At 37.5% G+C, this 27,989-nt stretch overlaps 1 protein-coding gene across 1 annotated transcript; it reads right to left on the reverse strand.

The window, feature by feature from the left end:
- Window positions 1–22: 22 nt before the first annotated feature.
- Window positions 23–27,966, reverse strand: MRPL3 (mitochondrial ribosomal protein L3). Its single transcript, XM_030943354.1, has 10 exons — window positions 27,887–27,966; window positions 25,920–26,098; window positions 25,017–25,108; window positions 24,138–24,236; window positions 20,276–20,375; window positions 18,351–18,411; window positions 10,840–10,948; window positions 9,087–9,164; window positions 7,992–8,069; window positions 23–659 (listed from the first exon to the last, which is right to left on the reverse strand). Exons 1-10 carry the CDS (start codon window positions 27,964–27,966, stop codon window positions 510–512), a joined length of 1,026 nt encoding a protein of 341 aa, XP_030799214.1. The 3' UTR covers window positions 23–509.
- Window positions 27,967–27,989: the final 23 nt, after the last annotated feature.

Here is a 27,989-nt window from a genome sequence, read left to right on the forward strand (position 1 = left end):
AAAAAAAGGAAGCAAAACAAGCTCATTCTGCAAAACAATGCTCACGCATTTTCTTGTTTTATTTTGGATAATTCTTCATGGATCCCCCCCACCTCAGATGCCAAGGCAGATTTGGAACCTTTTTCTGATTTGATCAGAGTTGCCCAGTACACTTCACATAAAAGAGAAACAGAATTTGTTCACATTCAGAAAATGAACTGGAACCATCTTAAAACAACAGTTTTTCAGGATTGTGCAGGTTTTCACAGCCTGGGGCAGAGGACAAAAGGTCACTGAAGACAGTTTGGTGCGCTTTACAACCTGTCCTTCAGACCAACCTGTTGCTTTAAGTACAGGTTTGACACTGACAGTGGGAAATCTGATTACCTGACCAAAATGGCAATACCTGAAGTGTTTAAGTCAGTTGGCCAGATTGCAGTTCATAGGCTTACTTTTATACAGCATTGCAATGTACATGAAAATAACAAAACTGTTATTTCAAAACTGTGTTTTCAAAGATGTGAGGGACATCATGCGAATGTGACAGATGGATCTGTGAACTGGAAAATCTCCTCATCAAAAAGGTCTTCTGGCAGTTCTTCATCTCCATCAGCAAAAAACGTAGGGAATGGAGGGTTTTTATTGCAGTCCTTGTACGTAGGCAATTTGCTATCTCTGACCTGAAAAGCAGGAAGGGGAAGAGTAGGGTTAATAATAAATCTTACAGATGATTTTTAGGCAGTGATACACTAGAATTTAAAGAACTCAGCTTGCATGCATAAGAAAACCCAACAGCATTCACGTTCGACTTGTTTAGAGAATTGCAGGTATAATCATCACTTTAACATCAATCCCAGATAGTGAATTTAACATTTTGTACTCATCCTTAAAGAGATTTTAAAAATCAGCAAAACTAAACAAACAAACAAAAAATCCTAAGAGAATCTGTCATTACAGTAAATCAAAACCTACTAATATGAATTCACTGCTCAATATTTTACAATGTTATTAAAATAGGAGTATAGCTTGTTTAAACAGTGCTTCTTTCTCACAGTATGTTCCTACGAGACATTCCAAGTTCTATTATGCAGTGTAATCACCTCTTCAACAAACAAGACACACATTTGTATGTGTGGTGCAAACTTATTATGGCAACTAATTTTGCAAAGATATGTGCACGTGCTGTACTGAATCCCTCTGGCTATTGCAGAGCTGCTCAGTGACTGCAGAGTTAAACATCTAAAATTCTCCACTCAGGAATCAGTACCTAAGTTTGTTGAACGTGAGCCCCTAAGACAGCCTATTTGTGAGAAGAGTGGTGCCACAGAGAAATTCCTTTACTGACCTCTCTACATGTGGAAAGATTTAAAATCTAGCCCCTGAAACTCCAATCTCTGAAGAAAATTAGTAGCTAGAATTATCAGCAAAAAGCAGTTTGTCTGCAGTAGCAGATAGAAGGCTGGTATCTCGGAATAAAAAAAAAAAGAGCTACAAATTATTAAATTTTATTTAAAATTAAATTTTTCTTTTTTATATTGTTACATGTCATCTTTCTCCTGAGCTGTAATAATCCCCTTCAGGCACTATACTCAAGTGGATTTAAAAAAAAAAAAAGTGCAAATAGATTAGACAAAATTTTAGTAGAGAGAAGATAAGCTCTTCCTCTTAGTTTTTGGTGGGGTTTTAAAGAACAGGATGCTTGTTCTTATTTGGTCGGACAAAGACCTCACATAGGACAGTTCTGATTTATGCCAAAAATGAAATAAAAAAATTTTATGCCCACTTAATGCTCTGTTCTGACAGCACTGTGTTTACCAAATTCATATCTACTATTACTTGAACCTTTCCCAAAATCCATGAGGATTCCTGCAGATAGTACATACAATAAATCTGGCATTCCAATATATTTTTAAGGGCAAGTTTGATAAACACAAGAAAGCCTTTTGCTAAGAATGAGAGGATGAGGGGTTCAATATGTTGCGCTGGTTAGGATGGCTAAGTAGCTTTTCAAGTAGAACACTGCTCTTCTACAGAAGAGTTCTCTATGGCCTTGTGAACTGCCAGGCCTGTAGTTCCCAATTTACATTGCACATCTAGTTGGAATGAACTAGACCAAAGTCCAGGTCCACAGACCTTTGCTCCAACAGTGAGTTCAGAAGTAACAGTCAGAGAGCTTCAGCAGTGTCACCTGAAGGATGGCATCTTCAGAGATGTCATCCTTCCCTTTCAATACACCGTGGCTGTTTCTTTTGCTATATGAAACCCCATTTTAACTGTTTCACTGGTTATCTATTATTTCCCTTGCTAATTTCTCCTTTACTCTCTAATCCTATTACACACCAAAAGCTTTCTCTGTCAACAGCAAAACCCCTCATGATCCCTACCTGAGTTAGTATCAGAAAGATTAGAAGAAATGATTTTATTTATGATAACTTACTCATTTCATGTATATCTTATTTAAGTGTTCTTCATGTCTACTTTTTGTTATTTTAGATTATTTTAATCAAGAAATAGTATGTGCTGTTACATATAGGCTGCGTCATTGCAGGCAGCTCTGGACATCCAGAAAATGAAAGGAATTGAAATGTTTGTTTTCCTCCTATTTTTTTCCATTACTTCTTAAAACAATTTCTAATGACAGGATTTGGCAGTAAGACATCTGCTCTTAACTGAAGGAAAATCCAACAGTCTAATCTCAGTCCTGCATTAGTTTACTTAAAAGAATTTAAAATTTCTGTCTAGACTTAACATTGTATGGATTACATATTAATGCCAAGGGGCATTTTGGACAGAGTATCTCCAGTGTGATATGGAGAATTCTTAAAATAGTTTTAAGAGTCTCATGAAACAGCTCCAACAGACCATTGTTGCACCCAGAGGAGTACAACACTGTTTCATTTTGCCCCTTCCAAACTCCTCAGAAGCTTGACAGATCCCAGAAACACAGGTCACATCTGATGTTAAAATTGTTTTCTTCTGACATGGTAATTTTTTTTTTTGTTGGTATAATTGATGCAGTATTTCTTTTGACTGGTGAAGCTACTGCTCTTTTTCCATCTTTCTCTGCACTCATAGCTTTCAAGTGCAATTTAAAGTAAAAAAGTGCTATCTTAGAGCATCACTACCAAGCTACATGAAACTCTTCCTCCTTGAAATTAAAAAAAGTTAGATAGTATTCTATTATCAGGTATTATCATTATCATTACTATTTAAAGAAGAACTCAACTTCGTTTTATACCTGAAAGTATCGACTGGCAACTAAAACATGGTATGATTTATCTGTCTTCTCAAGAGAATTATTTAATTACTCCCTTTACATTTATGAAGGGCCCAGCATACCAAAGGTTTCAGTAATCTAAGGTAAGAGATACAGAAACAATAATTTCACAGCAGTATAAAGAAAGGGGTTCACTGGTGTGGAGCAGCAGCAACTACACTCGTCTGTAGAGGCACATACACAGAAAAGAAGTGCAGGTGACCCAGCACAGCTCTTCCTGCTCTCCTAGTAACCTCCTGAGAACACCCCCCCAATAAAGGAGTAAGTTTTCCTGCTGTGTTACTAAAATCCACTAAATTTGGCTCTCCTCCACAGAAGGAATCAAGCTCATAGTCCAAACTGTAGCTGCAATCCATAAAAGCATTTGCTATATACCTCATATAATAAATGCTGGGCTTATTCAACTGCTGTGTTAATAGCACTACATATTACAGTAGACTACTATAGATAGAAGTTATGTACAGATGATGGTATAACCACTACAGTGTATTCTCTGACAGGCCATTTTATCTAGAAAAATACTACAGAAAGCTGAAATTGGAGCTGGTTGGATCGGTAAATCTTTAGAACAGTCATAAAGGGTTTTGCAGACAATAAACTGCACTTATGTATGTCCCCTATACTGACAGTGTAATGGGTAGTATAAACAAACACAAACTCAAAAATCTATCACCACAAAAGGCTTAACGTGGTCTTAAACAAGTGCTAAAATCTGATGCTTAAGTCACAACTCACATTTGTAGTTTAACAGGGCTTCAGGCTGTGTTAGCAACCACAGCAAAGAATGCAAGCTATTTGTGTACAAAAATGTTTAAATATAGAAAATTATTAGAAATAAGCTCCCAAGGTGTCATACATCACCTAACTCAGCTTCCCTGCTATTTTTGAAGCTAGACATGAAAACTGAACCCAAGAATTAGATCCATTTCTTACCAGCCTTATTTTGACTTAAAAAATAACCCAACCATACAAATCCCCCCCAGGCCTCCACAAAACTCTATGAATGAGGCCCAAGGCACAGGACAGAGAACATGAAAGAACAGAAGGCACCACACTATCCCTGCATGTCCTCAACTTGAGCAGAGTGCACGCAACCCGGGCATCAACAACTACAAACACAGCACAGTAACATTGGGAAGTGTGATACAAAATAAGTAGGATGCAAATCACTAGATAAGTCTCTTAAAAAAAAAAAAAGCCAAACAAAAATAGGGAATCTCAAGACTTAAGTTACTAGCTCAAGTGGAACATCATACTAAAGCAACTTGGATACTTCAATTTAACTCGGGTCTAGCATACAAACAGGTCAGTTCAGTATCAACTTGCAAAGCAACTCCTATGGGCTACAAGATTTGCCAGAATTTCTGCCTTCACTACAAGTGATGTACTCAAAGTGATCAACAGTGAATATTCTAAGAAAATCAGGTACCTTAAAATCAGGGCAGGTATAAAACACTATCCTAGACAAAGTATAACATTGTAAATTATAATATACTATATTATCCCCCCCTTTACTATAAGGCATCTACTTAAGAAGGGAGTTAAGTCTCGTGTATCTCTCTTGAATGACAGATGGTAGCTAGAGGCCCTGGGATCTAAGAAGATACCCCAGAAAGAAACAGATGTTTCCTGAGGCAGGCAATCTTGATAGGCCCAACACACAAATTTTACAATTGCTTACTCTGCAACGTTATTCTTGTAACAGAACTCTGTGCATTCCAGCACACTCCTAAAGTTTCTTAATTTTATCAGACCTTGCAATTGAGAAAGAAATCCATGTAAGCTTTTTTCATTAGTTTTCTAGTTGGCTAGAAACATTACTGATGTCAGTTATTTACCTGCATACTTCAGTGTGCAATATCAAATGCAAGCTGATTCTAATTAAAAACAGAAATCCATCAATCCTAGTATTCTGCAATTTTATTCTGCTGAAAACAAAACTTGAAAAATTTAAGTGCTTCATCTCTGTCTGAATAGAGTGCTGATGCATGAAGTTTCCAAAAAAACAACATACAAAATAAATATATGCTTTAAAGGTGCACTATGGTTTTAATGGTTACCAAGCAACACAGAGTGGATACTGAACACAAATGCCTTCCCCTTGGAGGCACAGGAAGAGGAAATGCAATATTTCACTCTGGAGCTCAAAGACAGATGGATTCAAATTCCCTAGGCATTATTCCTACTTAATCACAGGCAGGTATTTAGCGGAATGAACAGTAATTACAGCAGCTAATATCCCATAATTCCTCTCCCCAACTACAGATCCAAACAAATATACAATATATTGGAAGTAGATGTCTATAAGCAAACAAGAAAACACCCTGGAAGAAAGGTGTAAGGCAAGCTTAAAAACACCACAGATGAGTGCAGCAAGATTAATGGAGGAAAAAACCCCAGAAATCAGAGAACCAAATAGTATTGCTTTACCTGATTTTATAATTAAAGCCTGTTCTACTCTTCACAGATATATTTGAAAAAATAAGAGAAAAAAATGAATGTAATGTAATTCATATGGCTCATGCCAGGAAAAAGCCACAGAATGGATCCACCAGCTCAAGGAACTGGAATGAAATGTACCTTACTACATATCACCTTCAATCTCCTAATAGGACTGGAAGCAATTTTTGGAGACCTATTTCTTAATAGCAGTGACACCTACTGCTGTATGTTTACCTCAAACAGTGTTACTTATTATTAAATGTCATGAAATTTTGAGTCTGGAGCGCTTTGGTCAAGATCTTTCATATACTCTATTATCTTAAGCAAGGAGCTCTATGGGAAGAAAAACATCATTCTTCCCATGTATGTTCTTTCCAAGCAGAATGTGCAGTGTCTGATCAGCAAGGGAAGAATGATTTGTTTGAATGAGATCTTCATACATAAGAATGTGCAGTATTAACACACACAGCTTTGTTTTTAAAAACAATTTATATTACAGGTGTGTGATAAATGCTTGTTTTCTTAACTCACTTGAAATCAGAAATAAAAATTAGTTTATTGAGTCTAGTTAGAATAAAAGTTATAATCTGGTAAAAACAGGCACTGTACTCAGTCTCAGTGGCTTCATAAGATGTTGCATCCTTACAGATAAAACATGTGAGATGTGGACCTGCATTTGCCACCAAGTGTGGATTTTAACAGCATTAGCAGGGTAACAAGATGCACAATATTTTTCAACAATTAACTCTTGCTTAAGAGAACTATTAAGATCAAAGAATACAGTCTGGGCATCAAACATTTCTCAATTTTTCGGCTACATTATGCTGCTTGTATGCATACATTATTATTTAAAACTAAAATCCTAAAATAAATTCCCACTTAATTAAATTTCAGACTGACATTGAGAAACCAGGTTCATGCCTCAGAATTAGGAAATAATACTTTGAACACAGTTAAGAAAAGTTCATTCAGTCCAATATACAGATGAAAAGCCAGTCAAACCACACTCTTAATTCTATGTAATTGATGTCATGCCCAGTAATTTTGCAGAAGTTGTCCTGAAAACTACTTTTCCTGGACAACTCTTAGCCAATTTTCACTATATTTGGAAGAGAAATGTGTAATGTATTCCCCAGGCTTGGGCTGGACATTAAAATAAAAACAGTTAAGAGATACCTTGCCCAGGAAAAAAGGTCTTATTTGCAGGGAGAGAAACATAATTTTTCTATGGGTAAAACACCTATTTGAAGGCAAGGTTGCTGTACATAATACCCAGTAGCTGTAGAGTTCTGCTCCACAACTGAGACAAAAAACAGATGTCCACAGCAAAATAGAAGAAGATAATAAACTATTTGAAAACATCTGAATTTGATGAACTCTTCAACTTTTCAAGTCCTGAACCATTTAAATCCCTGCAGTACTTGTGAGGATTTAAAACTCTCAGATACAGAGGTACATGCATACCAAACTCTTCATAGTCCTTCACAGCAAAGACATTTGATACCCTGCACTTTATTCAGTCAGAATGGAAACAACTTTATCCAAGTAAGTGGTTTGCAAACATGTAGAATATAAGTAGAAAGAAAGAAAGAAAGAAAATTCTGCTTTGAAAACTACCCTTGAAAAGCACTTTTTTTGCTTTGATGTGAATTATTTACATCATAAGAACACTTATCAGACTCTTCATTGTCTCAAGATTGTCTACGGAAAACTGAAACAATATCCAAAAAATTTGAAATTAATCCTGCAGACTGCCACAGAAAATACCACTGGCACATTTATACTGATTCCAAAGGGAACTCAGATCTTTATTGTGAACTCCAGCTGTCTCTTCCTGAACCTCAACTGCTTCTTGGAAAGGTAACTGCTACTGGTATGGGAATGCTTAAATAACCTTTAAAGCAGGACTTGCTGTGTATCTCTATTCATGAATATAACACTTAAATAACATTCTGGAAATCTCACCACCACGTTACAGGCTCATGTTGGCATTCAAAGGGGATGGACACAGCTTACCACAGGGTTCAGCAACCCTGTGTTGGTGTATCCTAAGATACGTGGGTGCAAATCTAAGCAGGAGCTATTCAGAGTGCCCTACTGAGCCATTCAGAGCGCTTACTGCCCCTGCTGACCACGCTCTATCACACAACTGATTCCACTGCCCTTCAATTCAACAGTACAAGATTTCTCAGAAGACATTAAAATTGCATCCTACCACTGTTTTTCTATTTGTAAATTGATTTGTAGAGAGCTTAGGAGTCACTAATATCAATATTGAAAGTAGCAAACATACCTTCACCAGGCAATTGGTGTGACCTGGAACAGACCCATTTACATAAATAATGTCATGTTTTGTATTGATCCTCCACACCTAGGAGACCAAAAAAAAAAAAAAATCAAACATTGAGTCCTGTTTACAGATTATTCCCAGTTTTACAAGAAGAAGTCTAGCAAAGCCCAGACTGAGTAACTGGCTGTGATACCCTGGGGAAGAAAAATGTTCTGTACAGGCCTAAACTTGCCACAGAATTCACTCACATGCCACTCTGGGTGCAAAGCATCCTAATGCAAGAGACTGAAACAGTTTTAAAGGGCTGGTGACTGTATTTGGTAAAGCAGCTCTTTGTTCAGTGTAATACCAACCAAAGCTCCTAGGTCTCTTTTCCCTCTAACAGCAATAAGTTGAAAAAGATGAAAAACATCACAGGTGACAAAGTAAAACAAATGTCCTTGTGAAAATGTTCCTGTTACCATATGTTAATTTCTTAACTCATTCAGGTGCTCAACTGAACACACACATTTTCTGCTACAAAAAATTAGTTATAGTAAACTGAGAACAACAGCAGCACTTTTTGGCAAACTAGAGGTCAAAATGCTTTTTGTGCAAACTGCAGAGGTTGCCTTCAGAGACAGAGTAGCTTTAATAGCTCAGGAGCTGCTGTAGCTATGCACAAATCAGAATCAGGACAGAAACTATAACCCCCTTTTTGCACATGAAACTGAAAGGCCATGATCAAGTCAGAGCTTCAAACAACTCTGATTTGGATTGGGTGTGAACAATGGAATAGGCATGGAGACATCAACTAAAGTCACCTAAAGCCTGATTGTTTTCCCTCTTCAAAGGCAGAAGTCAAGGGACATAAGGAAAAACACACTGAATGTGGAAGCATCACCTGAAATCCCAGTTCCCAGGGCACCACAAACACAAAAGGATGTTCAGATAAGTTATTTGTAACCCACAAGAGAACAGGAGAACACATTTGCTGCTCTGGTCTTTCCAGCTTGCTTACTTCAAGATGCTGCTGTCTGAATTCAGAGATGGCAGACAGGACACCACTGCTTGGCAATGCCACCACCTTATACACACACTGGTATAGCCAGAGCTCACCTTTAATCCAAAAGATGTCCTGTAGATGTTACCCATTTTACCAGGCATTTTCTTTCCACGATAAACTTTGGCAGCTTGCTAGATAAAAACAAGGCCAAAACCATCATGTTAACTGCAACAGGTACACCAGAGAAAATATGCTGGTATTTCCAAGGCTGAAAATATATGATATCAAAAAAATCTAATCCTGATAAGCATTTTAAATACCTCCTGCCAGAGGTTAGGTTTTACTCTACATGTGTTCTGAAATACTTGACCACAATCACAAGATTTATATACATACATACATACATATATATATATATATATACAGACACACACATACACACTGTAGTTTCTCTTCTCCACTAATCAAAAAGTTTTTACACTGATGTCAGTCAGCTCTTTTTTGATGTGTGTATTCCCCAGTATTCCTTAGTTTCTGTACACAATTTTCATTGGGTGGGCATAAACTGGACAACAAAGGCGGGGAAAAAGGTAGGAATAAGCGCAATAGTTTTCAATTCTACACTGTTATGAAAGGATTTGTATCCCACACCTCTCTGTTAAACATTAATAATGTTTCTTGGAGCATTTCTTAATTCTTGTGGAAATCATAATTTCAGGAAATCAGTTGCAATGCAGTTCTAGGGAGAGGATTCTCTACTGAACAGTCCTGGATTACAAAAATCTCTGAGATAGACAACCATAGATGGGAAAGTACTATCAAGGCATTGCTTTTCCCCTGCTGTTTCCTTTCACCTTGTTTCCTTTCCATCATACCTACTTCCAATACCATTTTTCATTCTATATACTTTGTGAAATTACATGCAGCATTACTGCTTAGGAAATTCTAATTTAAAGAAAAGTAAAGGAGTTATTTTGTAATGATGAATACCATCTGCTAAAATAGTGTTTAGTGTTCAAATATTTACATTCTTCAATGAAAACAAGTGCCAGGTGTAGAATTCTTCTGCCAGCTGAAACTGAGGGCTATAAATCAGTAACACATGCTTTTACACTCTCAATTACTCAAACTTCATTGACTGCTGCCTTTTTGCTTTTACTATTCTCTTGAGCATTATTAATCCTTTTTTAAATTTTAATTTCTCTAAGAAATTTACAGACAGTTCATCTTCAGTACTATGACTCAGTTTATCTTAATTATTCCTCTTAGTTCAGTCTAAATATTGTATAGCCTTTATAAGACAAAGCCTAAAATTAACTTGTTCAAAGAGCTTTTATACTAATATTATTTATAGTTTGAAATGTAAAAATATGACTCTGTACTCTGCTTAGAAATGCATAGAAGCTTACACACTTCTGGGAATAATTCCCTACTAAAGTATGGGGATCAGTTCATGAAGCAGCTACACATGCCAGGCAAGGTGATAAAAGCAACCAGGGTTCCAAAGAACAGTACAATATCTGCAGGATAAAATATCATGGAAATCCATTCCAATCTATAAATGCTGTGATAAAAGCTTCTTAGAACTCTCTTTGAAGTATTAAGACTAGTTCTCTCACTATATTACAATATATGCCAATTCGTTCAGTTAAAATATGTGCATTTACCAGCAATACAGAATATTCATAAATTGAGGCCTAAGAGAACAGCACTGCTCCTTATACAGGATTCTGAACTTCCTTTGCTGCTGGGATTCCCTGCTAGCACAGAGTAACTGCAGCAGCTAGCTATTGGACATTTGTTCAGTTTTAGTAAGCTGTTCTAAAAACAATAAAGAGTGTTTTAATGGGAAATGAGAATCCTCACATTGGTAGATATTGCTCCGGGTCGTCTGTGAGTTTTTGTCTGGCCATGGCTTGCAGGCTGACCTTTAAATCCCCACCTTTTCACGACACCTTGAAATCCTTTACCAATTCTGAAAACAAAAATAATTAAGAAACAAACCTGGGTTAGTCAGACATAAGCTTTCTAGCAATAATCAACAATTCCAGTCAGGCTTATGATTTTTTACCTTTAACAACACTCAGCTTAGGGAAGAAGATACTTAAACATGGCATAAAATTCTGTACTTTGCACTATAAACATATTTTAGTACAATGCTTAAAGACTGCTTTACAGAATAAGAAGCACTAGAAGAGTCAAACGGGCAAGAAGACTAACATAAAATCTTTGCTGTGATTGTCCTCAATAAAAGTTACCATAATGAATCTGTCACCAAGTGAGCAGCAGAACAAACAAAAACCCTGTCAAAACCCCAAATAATACCATATACCCCAACTTAATATCTGGCCCAAGCATTGAGAGAGGGAAGAGATGGCTACTTAGAAGGAGCATTTCCATACAACAAACTCATCTCTTGAGAGCAGTTTTGGGTATAGTGACATGTAATTCCCTTGATCTGTATTCATCCAACAAATAAGCTCTAAAACACAACATCAAATAAAATGTATTTTCAGAGTCCATGTCCTTCATCTTTGAGCCACACAACAGCATTACTGGCTTTGGAATTCTCTATTTACTGCAAGGAAAGATTCAATAGGAAAAATCACCACTGCACAAAGGAAAAGCCGAATTAAGTGCGTGTTAAACTGGCATTATCTGTGTCCAAAAGCAGAAGTCTGACCACAGTGTTTATGGCTGCACTGATTATTAAATTTAAACTGAAACTGTCTCAGCTGGTCAGAGCATGGTGCTTCTAATGCCAAGGTTGTGGGTTCCATCCCTGTAAGGGCCTTTCTCTTAAAGAGTTGGATCCTGTGATCCTTGCGGGTCCCTTCCAACTTTGAATATCCTGTGATTCTATGATTTTGCAAGAGAATCATTTTCCTCTGATTTACAGAAATACCTTCTCTGCTAATGCACTTCACATTAAAAATAAAAATATATAGGCAATTTGCATCTAGAATAAAACTGGGTATGAGCACACTCTATGCAGGAGCTGCACTTGGCTGACTCCCGGCTCAGCACTGCCATGAAAAACTAGTGAACATACAAACACAGAAAACACCAACTTTAATGAAAAGTAGATTATTTCCTCTTCTCACTGGATTCAGCTCTCCTCTAACTGCTGTCCTGGTTACCCTGAATATATCAAACTCCAGTCAAAAATAGTCATAAAGAAAGACTCTCTAAAGCTACAGAATTATAAGGGAACATGAGCTGTGCAACCACAGTGTCTGTCTCCTGGTCTTCCCCTTCCCTGCTCAGAACCTACAGGACAATCCCAGTTAAATCTGGCAAAGAAACATGTGTAATTGTTTGAATAAAGAAGTTACTGGTTAGAAGCTCCTGACTATTTTTTGCTCCTCACCTAGAGCTAAGGAAAAGCTAAAACTTAATTAAAGCAGTGGTATCTTCCTTTGATCTGCCAGCTGGCTGGTCATGCAAGTGGTTGTCACCAGCAAGACAAGTCCTTCCAGGCCAGCAGACAGTGGTGGGACATGAAGATATGAAGGGGGTTGGGGCCACGAGAGGAAGCTGAATGAAGGCACCTGCAGGAGGGACGACCTGGGTTATCTGGGATTAGAAACACAAGACAGGAATCCAAAGGATGCAAGCCTTTGTAACACCACTTTCTAACAGAATCAGCTTACTTTAAAAGCTTGCAGTAGTAAACAGCAATAGTCATAAAAAACAGTTTGAAAAATACACTTTAAGAGAGGCTCTAAACTTGTGTTTTTCTGTTTTCATATTGCTAGGGAGCAGTAACTATGAAATACATGCAGAAACTAAGCTATAGGAAAACTCATATCATAACTCTGCCAAAATGCTATTTTTTTCTTTTAAACTACCTATTACTGGCCATGTTTTCCAAGCAGATTACTTCTGGCATCTCTAGCTGGAAGATGGACTTAGTAAAGTCTCCAAAACCAACTGCAAGTGGGTTGCAGGTGTGCAGTCAACAGAGCGAGCAGATAAATTCTCTCTTTAAATGATGGGGCATGATAAATTCTTTAGCTGCAGAAATGCCCTTGCAATTCAGAGAAAACCACACAACCATAGAAAGCTACCATTTCAAAAGTAAACACTACTCTCAAACTTAGCCAGGAAGAATAAATCTCTGATGTCATGAAATCACTTCAACATTTCATTCTACTTATTTTTTGACACGAACAATTTAGAATACTGTCAGTTGTGCTTAAAAAAATTTAAAACATAAATACTTTATATATGCAAGAGATGTATTTTTTAAATAGAGTTTAGTACATCAAATATTATAAGATAACTTCAAAAAAGTGATTATATTACAAGATAGAGTTGTTAGTGTTAAATGATTCATGCAATAGAGAATACTCAGTTGCTTCTTGGTCCTTCTAATTACACATGTATTTTCTGTGAACAAAGACTCAGATTTTACAACACTGAAGCCTTGGGAACTTTATAGAAAGTGTGATCAGACTGAAAAAAAGAGTACTCCAGTAAACCTGAAAGTTCTCCTGCATCTGTTGATCTGGAATATGAAAACAAATATTCAGTCTCTGAAATATACTGTTTAAAGGGAGGAAAGATATTGCAATAGTGAAATTAAGAGCAATTTACACTCTTTTTTAAATTTATAATCTTTATTTTATACTTTTTTATTTTCATGTTTTATTTTTTAATATATATTAAGGCATTTTAATCATATTAGTTCAATAATATTTCAGATTAGTTTCATTTTTGACTTGTAAAAATCACTCCATTACCTACAAGGACACTTTATCTTAGGAATTCCTGACATTAATTTCCTATTTAATATGACACAGCCACCATGACTGAAATAATGAAATAAGAAGTAGCAATAGTTTTTTTTTCATTTTGGAGTTTTTTACTTTAAAGAAGAATAAAAAATGTGTAATGTTTTTTGTCACACATGTCAAGAAGACAAACAATTACACTGTGTATATTTCTTATTTGACTCATGGTCTGAAATAAAGGTGGCATCAGAGTAAGAACAGAATAAGATTATCTAGACTGAATGCAAAGTTTAAAATAAAGTAAGGAACTACTAACCTCTGGTTTATAATAAAATTTAGAACTGGCAAACTAGGCAGCTAGTAGCTGAGGCAATATACCTCAAGCATTCTAAAGAACAGTGTTTTTTCCAGCCTAAGTTGATGTGAATAAGATCTGTTTTCAGAGAAGTGGTGGATTTCTCCACTATATGAAAAAAAAAAGAGTACATTTTCTCCATGATCCACAATTTATCTGTATTTCTAATGCAAAGACTTTACATTCTTCCAATTGTATGAAATGCAACATGCTTTTGAAACTAATATTTATCTTATACAAACAAGGAAGAGAAGTTAAGATGCATGCTGTTCAAGACATATTATGGAAAATCAGAGAAAAGTTTATACAGTGTATTGCACAGTCTTAAACTTTTTATTCTGACAAAAAGAATGAATATTATGCAAATTATAGTCTTGTCGATTTCTGAACAGACACCAGGTGTCAGCTATTAATATCACTCATTTAATTTCAAATTGTTTAACTGCCCTCTTTGCCCTCCTTAAAAATTACTACATGTGAACATATTCAGCAAGGATCACCGATAAAAGAAATTATTCAAACTTAACCTAAGCCGGCTGAGATTTTCAAAAAACATTAAGGTCTGTCAAAGCAGGATGTTAATCCAGCACTATATATTAACTTAATAGAATAAATTACTAGAATCCACTCAGAAAGAATTGATTTTGCTACAGTATCTGAAATATGATAACCAAGAACCTACGCTGAAGCAGAACATTTGACATCCTATTTACCCTGTTGCGGTATGACAGTAAGACATCTTCTACCTGCTTCTTGGTTTGAATCAAGGGCTATACATCTTTAATGTTCTAACTGTAACATTAGACACCATATCTGAACACAAAACCCCACATGCATGAGACTTATAAAACTAGATTTAAAATGCAGAATCCCCCTGTTCCTCAACAGATGCAATATAGTGACTTGGTTTACTTGGCTTCACTGAGTGAAGCATTACCTGATTCCCAGGAAGTAATCACAGGGAGCAATGATGATATGAAAAACTAGGACATGCAAGAGTTAAAAGAAAAACAATCTTTCTGCAGAGTTAAAATAGACTTTAATTACAGTTGTTCTGGTCTCACCTGCAGGAAAGCAGCTGTTGAGGTCAACCACCTAATTTTGTACAAACCCTCATTTTCCAGATTTGATACAAGAAAAATGCCAGTACGTAATGAGAAAATTTTCATTTAGAAAGCTACGGGAATTAAACAACTCAAATTAGGCAACAATTTACTTAGCTAGTAACTCTTCAAATGTAGTTAATTTAAAAGAGCATTATTTCCATGCTGCAGGGGAAAAGTATTCCAACTACTTACTCATAACTTTGGGCAAATGGAGAGTTCTGATTCAGGCTCAGATTACACTGGTAATCAAGCAAAACTTAAAAAAACTATTAACAGTCCAGACCACTACTTTCCAACAAAACTACTGTTGGCTTTTTCTTGGGACTGACTACATTTCTGATGTTTCCTATCACCCTCACAGTAAAGAATTTCTTCCTAATATCTAATCCAAACCTACTCTCAGTTTGAAGCCATTTGTCCTGTCACCACATGCTTTTGTAAAAGGTCTTTCTCCATCTTTCTTACAAGCTCCCTTCAGGTACTGGAAAGCTGCAATTAGGTCACCCTGAAGCCTTCTCTTCTCCAGGCTGAACAATCCCAATTCCCTTAGCCTTGCCTCATAGGGGAGGTGCTCCATCCCTAGAGGGGACCACAGAGCTGTAAGCAGCACTCAAGGTGGGGAGGGGTCACAGAGCTCCATCCTGTGAGAGAGGTGTTTCTGGATTTTGTTGTGCATTTTAGCTCTCAGCTTAGCAGGGCTAAACTTCAGGATTGAGCTTTTAAATTACTGAAAATAAGTACTAAGGGAAATATTTCAGCACTATAGAAGACTGACAGCATGCAGACACACTGCCCAGTCTCGGTGCTCTAAAAGCCACTCATACCATGCTGAACAATTACGAGATTTGAAATAAAAAACAAAGTGCAAACATAAATCTTTAACTGAACCCTCTCATTCCTGTAGAAGTGTTTTTCTTTACAGAGGTATAAATTAATCAAAACATTTCAAAAGACTTTAACAAAAACATGTGCAGGGAAGATTAAAAGAAGACAGCCATAAAAACCCCCTACATTTTGGTAACCAAATGAAGAGGCTAACCCAAGATTTCTGAAATGAAATTTGAAGTGTGCATATATATAAGGAGCGTGTTTTTTATTTACATTTTGGCAGAAGGAAGCATACAAAAGGATATCTAGCTCATCTGAACAATTAAAAGTTGGTAAAAGATTAAAATATCCTTTATATTCCACTATATTATCTCCTCATTGAGGTGATATTTGTTTTCTTTCTTTCCTTTTTAAAGGACTTATTACAATTAATCATGCTATTATCAACAGCACTGCTATTTTCATCCACATGATTTTTAACACTGTACACTCTGGAGTTTCCTCCAATTAAAGCAGAATTACCGTCAAACTCAAAAATGTAAAGTACATATTCATATAAATGTATTTCTAAAAACTTTTACTTGACAGCATGTCTTAGGAATTACTGTTTTTCAAGTCCGTAATGGTTTGAAACAGAAAAACCCAGGTCCTCCCTCCAAGTCCTTCCCCAGGTTGGATGGGACTTTGCTGGATGAAGTTGCATGGAAAAAAATAAAAGAATAGAAGGAAAACTGAAATGTAGTAATATAACTTAATTCTTGCCCAGGAGCTAAGGGAATGTGATAAATGAAGTATTCCAAAGAAGTAGAAATCAGAATGTGAGTGAGCTACAGAAAAAGGTTAAAAATTTTTGATATAGAAAGACTGGAATGATTAGAGAATCACACTGACAGAAAACCCATTTCACTTTTCTCTTTAGTTAAAGAACATTCCCTTCACCTTCACAGAAGGATTACAAGAAATATGCTACCAAATCAGCACACACCTAATTTCTGAAATGGGATCATACAAATATCTAGAGAAAATATATTAGAAATACTGAACTGCAGTCTAGGATGGATTCACTGAACAGGACCAAGAACCCAGTCCATTTTTAGCTTGCTAGTATTCTCAAATACTAAAAGCAAGATACAAATCAATAACCTGCAGCTGTTTACCAGTATCTTCTACGCTGCTAAAAAATCCCTTTCCTAGTTCCTGGAAAAGCTCCTGGAAAAGCAAAGCTTTTCTGCATTAACAAAGACTGACACTTAATCTCCATTAAATGACTGTATTCTTAATGATCATGTGCTTTGTTTTGCAAACAAGCTATGGTCTCTTACAGGATGCTCACTGAATGCAATTTACAAGAGAATGAATAATATGCCAGATCTAAGTGTATAAGAAAGTCTGAAAGGAAAAAATACTAATTCCAGTCAATTCCTTAAATTGTTTTTCTCAACAGAGTGCTCACAAATGTAGTGAGCTGTAGTTCTATTAGAATTGCACACTCAGCTCTGCTGATATGGTCAGTTTCCCCATATATACAAAATCTTGTGAACAGCATTGGACATTTACAAGCATTACACCCTACCTGTGAGATAACTGCAGCTGGGTTTTATCTCCATTGCAGAGAAAATAAAACATGTAATGGCAAATATTATCTTTATACCACAACACTGAAATATGCAGACAGGAGCTACCTTGGGTCAGGGGAAATCACAGATGTACAAAAAGAGCCAGGACCAGTCTCTGCCACTGGATGCCAGTTTTTCTTTTGAATGCCCTCTATTACTTGAGCTCTCATTTGGCATTCACAATGGTCTAAGCGGAAATTATTCCTCCCACACTAAAGTAAAAGGTCTTTAGCCACTGCTGGCAAGGACATGAGCTGGAATGCAAGAGAAAACAAACAAAAAAAGAATCTGACAGCTCTGTTGTACTGCTGAATGTATTCACTATCTTTCTGCTACCCTTTCAGTCTGCGTATCTCTTCCCATCTCTTCACCAAATTAAAATTAAGCAGTCTTTTTGGGAACCAATACCTTTCAGCATTTTTACATACTAGAGATACTGTATTAAAGGATCTCTTTGCTCATGCTAATCATGAGCATGTGAGACAACACAGGCAGACCGCAGCCTCAACAGTATCAATAGTTTACCTGCCTTGTTCAAAAGCAAGAGGAAACCTCATCAAGAAACATAACTTGATATTTTTGACCCAATGAGTGAATGGATGTCAATCTCCTGTCACTACTGTTGAAATTGTATTTCAGCTTTTGTGAGCAATGGGTTCAAGCCAAATTAGAAGGGAAAAAAATAGCCAGTCTCTTTGAGAGAGATTTAAGACATGATAAATCCTCAGGTACCTACGTTTTTGCAGTGACATCCACAAACTGCCCGGGGCGGAAGTGAGCGGCATACAAAGGAGTACCTGCAGGAGAAGAGGAGAGACCATGTTCAACTTAGTGCTGAAAGCCTCAAACCACTACCCAGTCATTATCCTCCAGGGCAGGTTACAGTCAAGGGAAAGGAAACAGAACTTGTTACATCTTATTCTCCTTTATCAACCTCACGGACTGAAATAGATGCTTTGTGTTTACTATTTAAGCACACATCTCAGGATATAACCCAATTTCTGATTAGCAGGAAGGGTCAAGGTTTTACTCAGATACATTGCCCTTCATACACTGCCAAAGCCCAAAGTGCCTAATTAGTTAAGACTGATAATACATACGCTTAGCAAGAAAACAGAACATGCTGCACTTAGAACTACAAGCACTTCACAAGGTGGAAAGTTAAAAAAAAAATTAAGGCAAAAAACCAGACAAACCACAATCCCCCCATTTATTATTAAAATAGGGTTAAAAAAAAGGAAATTTTGCAACACTTCCTCTATGAAGACACAGTGCTTCCAAACTAAAGTCTGTGGCAAAAGGACAGCTTCTTCCACTAGGGAATTGTCTACATGCTGACCTTTAGCAGAAACAGTGCTACTGTAGGTCAGTGACATCACTCACCTCACTGTAATTACGCTAATTCCTTAAGTACTTGCAGTATAAAAATATTAATTTCTGATTTGTTTTGTCTTCAGTGATTTTTTTTTCATCCAAGTGCAAATATTCTTTCACTAGCAGCTTAAAAAAAGCCAACAAAGCAAAACTGATAACTTAGTTCATTCTAAATGAACTTTAATCTGAAGATTCATGTGGCTGCATGTTTCAGTTTGCAGTCTGTTATACATCCATTAAAAAAATGAAATTTTAATTGCTTCATGTCTTTTCAATTGCATCCATGCTTTCTCAAATCTGTATGAATGCAAACTGAAATTATGTAAACCTCTCATAAGTCTCAAGCATAAAAACTTTTATATTATTTCATGTTATATTTACATAATCCACACATTTGGATTACTGCCAACTGACACAAAATCATGCACATAAAGGATGTTATGTATAGAATGCACACACTGCAAAACCAGTTTATCAAAAACTTGCAATTCTGCTTTGTCTCAAGCTATTGCTTCCATTTATCAGTCCAGACTTCTTCATGTCAGATTTGATTTTTATCAGTTAGTGCATTGTCTTAAATAGGTCTTGCAAAAAGCTCCACTAATGATAACAAAGATACAATACATTAGAATTTCCTACCCTACATAATTCTTCAGAAAATACCTGTAACTGCCAAAAAACACAAAACAAATGCAATCTAAATACACTACTAATAAAACCTCAGAAATGTTAAACTTTTCATTTGATCACCGAACTTCCAATACTGATTTTTAGTGAGAATATTTGTTATAAACACGATTTAGTGTGTTTTACTTTGCAAGCTGTAAAACAGAAAAAGCAGCCTTTGTCCTACTTTTCAATGCAGCAAGAAAAAACAAAACTCAAACTGCTATTTCAGGGTCCTGATAAACATTACCACAAAACTGTGTCCCCCTCATAAACACAGAATTTCCTGTAACTGTATTCATATTTATGCCCAATAAGTGACTCAAGGTTACAGACATTTACTTCTTAACTCAATGTTCAAAGTAAATTTGGATTGGATTTTCTCATAGGTGGAAACATAGTATCCAGGAAAAAGCAAAAATCCTACATCTCATCAATCAAAAAGTAAAACCCATCTTCTGATTTTCCCTGTGCGAAAAGTTTGCTTGTGCTTAATGACAAAGAATTCAGCACTTTCCATAAAAAACAACACTGAAATACACATCATAACTTCATTTAGATCTACAAGTGGCAGATGCTAAATGACGATGCACATAATACTCAATAGCTCAAAAAAATTACCTGGCTTAATTATGGCATCATCTGTTACATTAAATGTTGTAACTTTCTGCTTCCGTGGCACTCCAGCTTCTCTAAAAATTTCATGTGCAGACTCTGGTTTCTGCAACAAAAAGCAGCCATAAAAAAAAAGTCATCTTAAAATACCCAAGAACCAACCTAGCACAGAAAACTATTACAGACTGTCAACATCACTCGGAGAAACAGATACATCATACTAAAATTTCATCTTCAGGCTTGCATTTTATCTCTACATAAAGTTTATTTAAATAAATAAATGTCTGCCTTTTATTTTCTGTCAAGTAGTTACCCTAGAGCTACCTAATATAAACGAGAGATATATGAGGATATTGAAAATCTGAAGAGGGAAAACTAATCATTTAGAATGTAGATGACAGATGCTACTTTTTTTTTCATGGCTTACAAGGAGTTTTGTAGTAATTTAGAAGTAGGTTCTCTTTTTCAAAGCTTCTGATGACTTAGTTCCACACCAAATGATAAATGTAATTTATTTAACTGACAAAACCATAAAAAAAATTATTGTTTTGCAGAAACTTTTAGAAATGCTTAAATTTCCACAGAAGAAAATTTTGAGTCTCTGGGCAAAAAAATAAAAATTAGTAACAACGAGTTTATGATCCATGTATTTTTAAGATATAGCAAGTACACCCAGTGTCAAACCACTGCTGACCTACTAAAGCAGGGATTTTGCTTTCAGATGAGTCTGACACATTTTAAACTACTTCAGATTATTCTCAGTTGTTTTAAGCAAGACATCTCACAGAACAGCAGACCACTGAGACAAAACCAAGCAACAGAAACAGTGATGCAGGAAAATTGTGGCCACAGGAAAAAAAAAAAAAGAGATGCAGCAGATTTTCCTTCAAATGGCTTCTGGTAGAAAGCAATTTAAACATCTAACAATACTGTCACACTTGGACAATCTCATATCTGAGGTCTGCTTCTCAAAACTCCCGTGCAGTTCCCTCTCTCTCAAAAATTATTTTGTGTCTTTTAAAAATGTTACTTAAATGTTCTTAAAAAAAAATTTTAAGTTTATGAATCTGTCTTTGAGAGTGAAAAATGTTTCCCAAGACATTTGTTAACTTGAGGTCACAGTACAAAATACTTCAAATACCTTTAAAAAACCAGAATCAACTACATACAAAATCTCTCCTAAGACCACAAATATTTGAGGAATCAGTGAAGCACCTGTATTAATCTGCAGAACTATATATGAGAATAAAAATAAAGATATGGAATTCCTACTAAGTGCCTGTATATCAATCCTTTATTTCCAGCTATGTAAAACTGCTGCCTTAAGCTACAGCAAGGGGAGCCCTGTGCCCAGCATGGGTGGCTGGAAAGAGAGAGCACAGCTGAAGAAGAGCATGGTGAAGTCAAAGGGTAAAATTCACTTGTATCTCAAGAGTCTTACTCTAGGCTGTAGCCTTGCACTGCTCTACTGTAACAGCACCTCCTCGTCCAAAAGCCAAGTCAGAGATGTATTTTTACAAACAAAACACTTCAGTCTTTGCAAACCCTTCCTAAAAAGCAGTATTGAAGAGAGGAACACTGAGTGAATTCTCAGATGTTCCTTATTTTTAAAAACACCAACAATACTTTCCAGTATTATAGGAAAATGATCGATATGCCCTCACTTATAGGAAGCATATAAAATACTTTTGACAAAAAAAAAGTCTGAGCATTGACAGAACGTACTTTTGAGCATAACTGTGCATTAAAAAATCATGAAAAATCTGTTCACTTATAACAGAGTGACATACATCAAGCTAAAAAGGAAAAATGAATCTTGCTAAAAATGCAATACCCCTTATCAGTTTTAAAGCAATTTGACACTCCAAAGAAATACAGGAAATTCTTTGTTAGAAAAATTACTGAAGAAATCTTTTGATTGAACTCATTAAAAACCAGTAGATGTGAGGAAACTGAGAAAGACAGATGTTCCTATGAGGAATTGCTTATGCTAATACAAGACAGTATAATTCAGCTTTCTTTTATATCTCACTTCTGATACTTCTGAGAGAAAAGAAACACATAAAAGGGATGATAAACATAGGACAACAATGATCCAAACTTGCAGCTAAACCACAGAAATACATCACTTCTTAGCACCTTAACAAGTAAATCTGCCCAGAATCAGCATGCCAAATTCTTCCTTAGGAATTATCTAGTTTATACAATGATGATGTCAAAAATAATAATACAGAGCTCAGTATAATAATAATATAATATTACACAGTTCAGTCTCAGGCCAGGACCTCACCAAAGACTGCTCAAAGAATATCTAAATAATTTCTTTATTAAAATGAGTCTAAGTTCAACCAAATTAACAGACACTAACTTGGGAAAAGTTATGCCCAAAGAAAGTCTTGAACATAATTCACACTACTAAAAAGTCCTTGAATTGACTTTTTTCATAGTTCTGCTTTGAAGAAATTTTCATAGGAGCTGTTTAAAAAGAAGTTTTCTTCGTACCTTCTTACTTCTGGCATGTTTTTACTCTGACAACATACTGGATTTACTGGTAACATCATCTTAATGAAAAGATCAACTCTAAGGAGTCTAATGGGCAAAATACAACTTGAAAACATTATTCCCATGACTCTTGCATGTCTTAGACCAAAGTCAGAGGAAAGAAAAAAACGCAGCTGTCATTTTTCCAGGAAAATGTCATACCTGGAAGGTAGAAATGGACTGAAGTAACACAATAGACACCTGAAGAGTGCAAGCTGTGCTAGTCAAACATGGCATAAACCAATTGAATAAATGAATGGTACCTTGAAGTATAAACCTGTTCAAAATCAGCAGAATATACTAAAAAAGCCAACAGATCTATCAAATGAAAAAAGGTCCTTCTCTTACCTCCACTAAAGCAGAAACAAGTACACAGAGTAATTCTGAGGCCCTGGGATAACCATCTGTTTGAAAAATGGAAATCTATGCCTTGAAAAAGCCACAATCATGAGCTGAGATAATCTGCTTAGTAGTCATGAGCCCTGGGATTTTTTTACTTGCCCAAATCAGACAAATGAGTGTCAGCATATTGCAAGAATTGAAAAATCATATTTTACAGAAATAATGCATCACAGAAACATCCTTTGAGGGAATGCTTTGTTCCTGCTTGATCTATAACTCATCCTGGGGAATGACAGCTCTGCCAGACAACCTCAGCCACCAGAAATATCTGGGAATTCCACATCAAGTGACTGGGATGTCTAAACAAGGGAGTGGCTTTGATATGGCTGTTGATGAGTTACAATCATGAAGCTATCTTCTGGAAAAGGCAAGTGTTAAAGTTACTTATCAGCAGAATTATAGGCAAACTAAACAATGTCAACAGCGCTGGGGAAAATCTGAACTACAGCTAAAAAGACAGTACAGAAGAGTAAGCCAGAGCACTAAGTTGTAAACAACTGATGGAGCTGAGTAAGTTTACAACAGGCTCCTGAAGTGTATTAGTATATAAGTGAAGTATCTTGCAGTCCTCATCTCAACTGCATCTCTACAGACACAAAGAACACACATTTCTCCACTGCTAGTGGTCCTTCAAACCGTTTCACCAGCACGGGACACTGCACATCAAAGCAAATTCCTAAGCCCACAGCTTTCCTAGAAAATTAAGATGTAGAACTTTCAAAAAGTTCTTATTGCTATTCTCTTAACCAAGAATTTACACTCACTTTAGGAAATGGCAAAGGTGAATGTGACAAAAGCTCAATTACAAAACATGCTTGTATGCCAAGAAATCTTTCAGAGAAGTCTACTTATGCTACTTCTGTACTGTAATCACAACAGAAACAACTATTCCAACAGTGACACACACTGCAAGTGCTTCACTTACAGAAAAAGGAGATACATTTTTGCCTCCAACAAGCAGCTTAGCTGTTTTTCCACCCGACTCTTCCTTTGAAACATATCTTAAAACATGGCAATCTTGGACCTAGAGAAAAGAAAAAGTGTTCATCTGAGCATAAGCAGATGTGTATACATTAAGACAACAAAACACCAAAGTCAGTCTCTGTTTTTATAACAGAAGATACAGTCTAAAAGTAAGACAGTGTGTTGTGTTTTTACCACTGACATTGCTTTTCCAGTGAACTGAAGGCTTATTTCAGAAAAACAAAATTAGTAGGATGCAAACTAATTTCACAAATGCTCTAGAAATTATATTCACTTTTTTCACACAAGATCTGCAAAATCCCTATTGTAAGCATTCAAAGCACACAGTAAGAGCCCCCATTTTAGACTCCTGCTGCCTTGCCCTGTAAACCTGATGGCCTTCACAGCAGTGGCTCCTCTTGTGACAGCAGCCAGTTAGCAAAAGGCTTCATCACAAGAGCAGCTGCCAGAGAATATGAAGAAGCAGCTTCAGGGCTACAAGGGCACAGAAACCAAGGTGAAAGTAATCCAAACATGCCCACAGGTGGAAAAAGAAAAGAAGTGAAGTGGGATAGTTAACCCCAGCTTTGTTGCATCACCTAGGTAACACCACTCACAGCTCTGCAGCATTTGAATAGCTGAGCCAGCAGGGCAGAGCACTCCTAGGAAGTATGGATATAAACAGAATGGGTGTGGTGTACTATACAGGAGTGAAAGAACTCTTCACTTTCTTTCAGGATTTCCTACTCTGTACAAGTAGTAAGTTTCACTTTTCCTTGAAACAGCTGGTTTACAAACTGAATACAATATAGGAGATGAAATTCCTTATGGTTTATTTCACCTTAAGTAGTGTGACAGCATGTTTTTCTCCTGATTTGGTCCATATTGGCATCATTCCCAGTTTTACTGCAACAACACCAACTCTGATGGAATCTGTAGATCAAAACAGAACAATGATACACCTTCACACTTAATAACTGAAAGAGTTCATCTAATAATCCACTAAATCCCATTAGTTCTGGTCTTTCCTAAGGAGGTGAAGGAAAGAAAACACCACTAAATTCTTGTAGGTCAGCTGGGGGTTTTTAACCCACCAGCAATAAAGTTCTATCTGTTTCAGTTGTGTTTGATAGAAAATGCAGCTACTTTTGGTTAGTTTTTCTTTTCCAAAATACAACGCCCATATATTAGAGCTAAACTAACTATTGAAAAGTTTGCTGTAGAAGGTTCTTCCCACCCCAGTCTTTGCAATGGCAACCAGTCAAGTATGCCACACAAATGATGTGACCCTTCTGAAAGCTCAAAAATTTAATTCTGTGTTCTAGTCCATAAGAAACCGTAATCACAGACCGGAAGTGGGATGTATTATATTTCACTTTTTCTTCAGAGCCCAGAAATATTAACAAAAGCATTTTCAAGTTCATACACCTTATACTCTAAAGAGACGTTTTGGACAAATTCTTAATTTATTATCTTCTTGTTGTACAGCAGTGGGATGGGCCAAGAGCTGGACTAAAAACTATCCTTAAGAACTAGAAGTTCTTTAAAGGTTCTTAACATCTTGTAATATTTTAAATGTGTTTTAAAGAACTGATGCATTACATTTGCTTATCTACCAGGAGATTTATTGAATGATTGACGTGAAAGCCAAAAGGAGAATACTTCACAAGACACTGAATTCAACAACACAACAACAGCATTAATTTCAGCATGAACAGGTATTTCAGAAGAGATACCTTCTCACCTGGTGTCCACTTATTCAGTGGCCATGGCTCATCTTTCAGAGGGCACAGCTTGCTGGCTGTCTGAGCTTTGTACTCCTCTGCAGTTATCTTCTTGAGGAACTCCACATTCTCTTCAGAAAGATGCTCGTGCCACCATGTTGAGCTGTTGATGTGTCTGACTACAAAGCCCAGCTGACCCCTTTCCAGAGGTGGGAAAAGGTTTTGAGTGTCTTATCAGTACAAAAAAAGTGTCTCATAACATGTATGTTACATCAAATTTATAAAATACCTAATTATCTGCCATTTGAATAAGTATTATGAATTATACCAAAGGGGAGCAAGCAACAACAAACCAACCAACCAACCAACCAACCACTCCTTTTAAGATAAAAACCCCCAGCTAGATCCATGAACAAAGAGGTTACAGTAGGTACTGTTTACCTTAATTTTAGCAAGACATTTTAAAACAATCTCTTGTGGCATCCTCTATCCAAGATGGGATGTTATGGTATGGATGGGTGGGCCATCAGCTGAGCAAAAACCTGGCTGGATCATCAGCTGAAAGAGTCACAGCTGATGGTTTGGATTACACTAGAAAGCAAGTTGCTCAAGAGTCTATTCAGGAACTTGTCCTGCTCAGTATCTTTCTCAGTGGCCTCTGACGGGATGAGTGCGTTGTTCTTATGTTTGAAGGGAGCAGGGGGTGATGCCCAAGGGTGAGCCTTTGCCAGCCAGAGGGACAAGCCAGCAAGGAACCCAGTGAGATCCATAGAGCAGAAATGCACAGTCCCATTCCACAAGTGGCATGGAATAATCTGTGAGAAACCTACTGACAAGGCTGAGGCAGGCCATGTCATGAGGTGCACACCAGGAGAGTGAGAGAAGCGCTACAAATTGAAAAGGGGGATTCAGATTTGACCTAAGGAAAAAAAAAATGTTCAGCCTGAAGACAATCAAATACTGGCGCTGGGGTCAAGAGGTACTGCACAGTTTCAGTCCTCAGAGGCTTTCAAGACCCAAAACCACAAAGCCCTGAGCAACCTTGTCTGACCTCAGGGCTGCTCACACTGTGAGAAAGAACTTAGACCTCAGCTTAGAACTTGGCTCCTCAGCTCCCTCCCAGCCCCAACAACTCTGATTCTACAAACACAGCTGAACAGCTCAGTGTCCTGCCATAAATGTTATGAGGGCTGAAAAAGGTTTGATTGCTCCCTAATCCTCTGCAACGCCCACAAAAGAGTATTTAATAGTACAGGCAGCGCATGCACGTGGCCAGCGGGCCAAGGTGACCCAAAACACGGCAGCTCGAGTCGCTCACTATGCTGCAAAGACGCTTTGGGCGCGAACACGCCTGTCCTGCCATAACTCCCACGCAGGCTGGGGCTATTTCTACGGCTGGAATGCGCCGGCAGGAACCCTGGCACCCCGAACAAAGCTTCCAGGGCTGCCAGCAGCTGCACCCCGAGGCCTCTCTCTCCAAAGGGCGGCGCCCAGGGGCGGGAGAGGCCCCGGGCCGAGGGAAAAGGGCGGCTCAGTGCCCCTCACCTTCCTGCACCTGAAGGGGGAACTTACAGGAAAGACGAGGCAAAACTACCTACAAGAGCCTGTAGTGAGAGGACACGGGGGAATGGGTTCAAACTGAAAGACAGTAGGCTTAGGATAGATACAAGGAATGAATTCTTTGCTGTGAGGGTGGTGAGGCACTGAAACTGCTGCTCAGAGAAGCTGTGGATGCTTGCCAGCGTTCAAGGCCACGCTAGATGCAGTTCTGAGTAACCTGGTTTAGCAGAAGGCGTTCCTCCCCACAGCAGGGGGGTGGAACTAGATTACCTTCAAGGTCCCCCTCCAACCCAGGCCATTCTACCATTCTACGACCTCGGGGCTGCGACAGGGGCCGAGCCACGCTCTGCTCCCCGTTGTTCCTGCCGCTTCTTCTTTCCCTCCCGTCCCCCGGAGCAGCCCCTTTCCCTCCCAGCCGTAGCGCTACCTGTGTCCGGGAGCGGGAGCCGGCGCCGCCGCCGCCCAGAGGCGCCCGCCGAGCCGGGCCAGCCGCCCCCAGCCCGCCATGCCGCCACCCCGGCGGAGCCGCC

Source organism: Camarhynchus parvulus, chromosome 2 (assembly GCF_901933205.1).
Source record: "Camarhynchus parvulus chromosome 2, STF_HiC, whole genome shotgun sequence".
Lineage (NCBI taxonomy): Eukaryota > Metazoa > Chordata > Aves > Passeriformes > Thraupidae > Camarhynchus > Camarhynchus parvulus.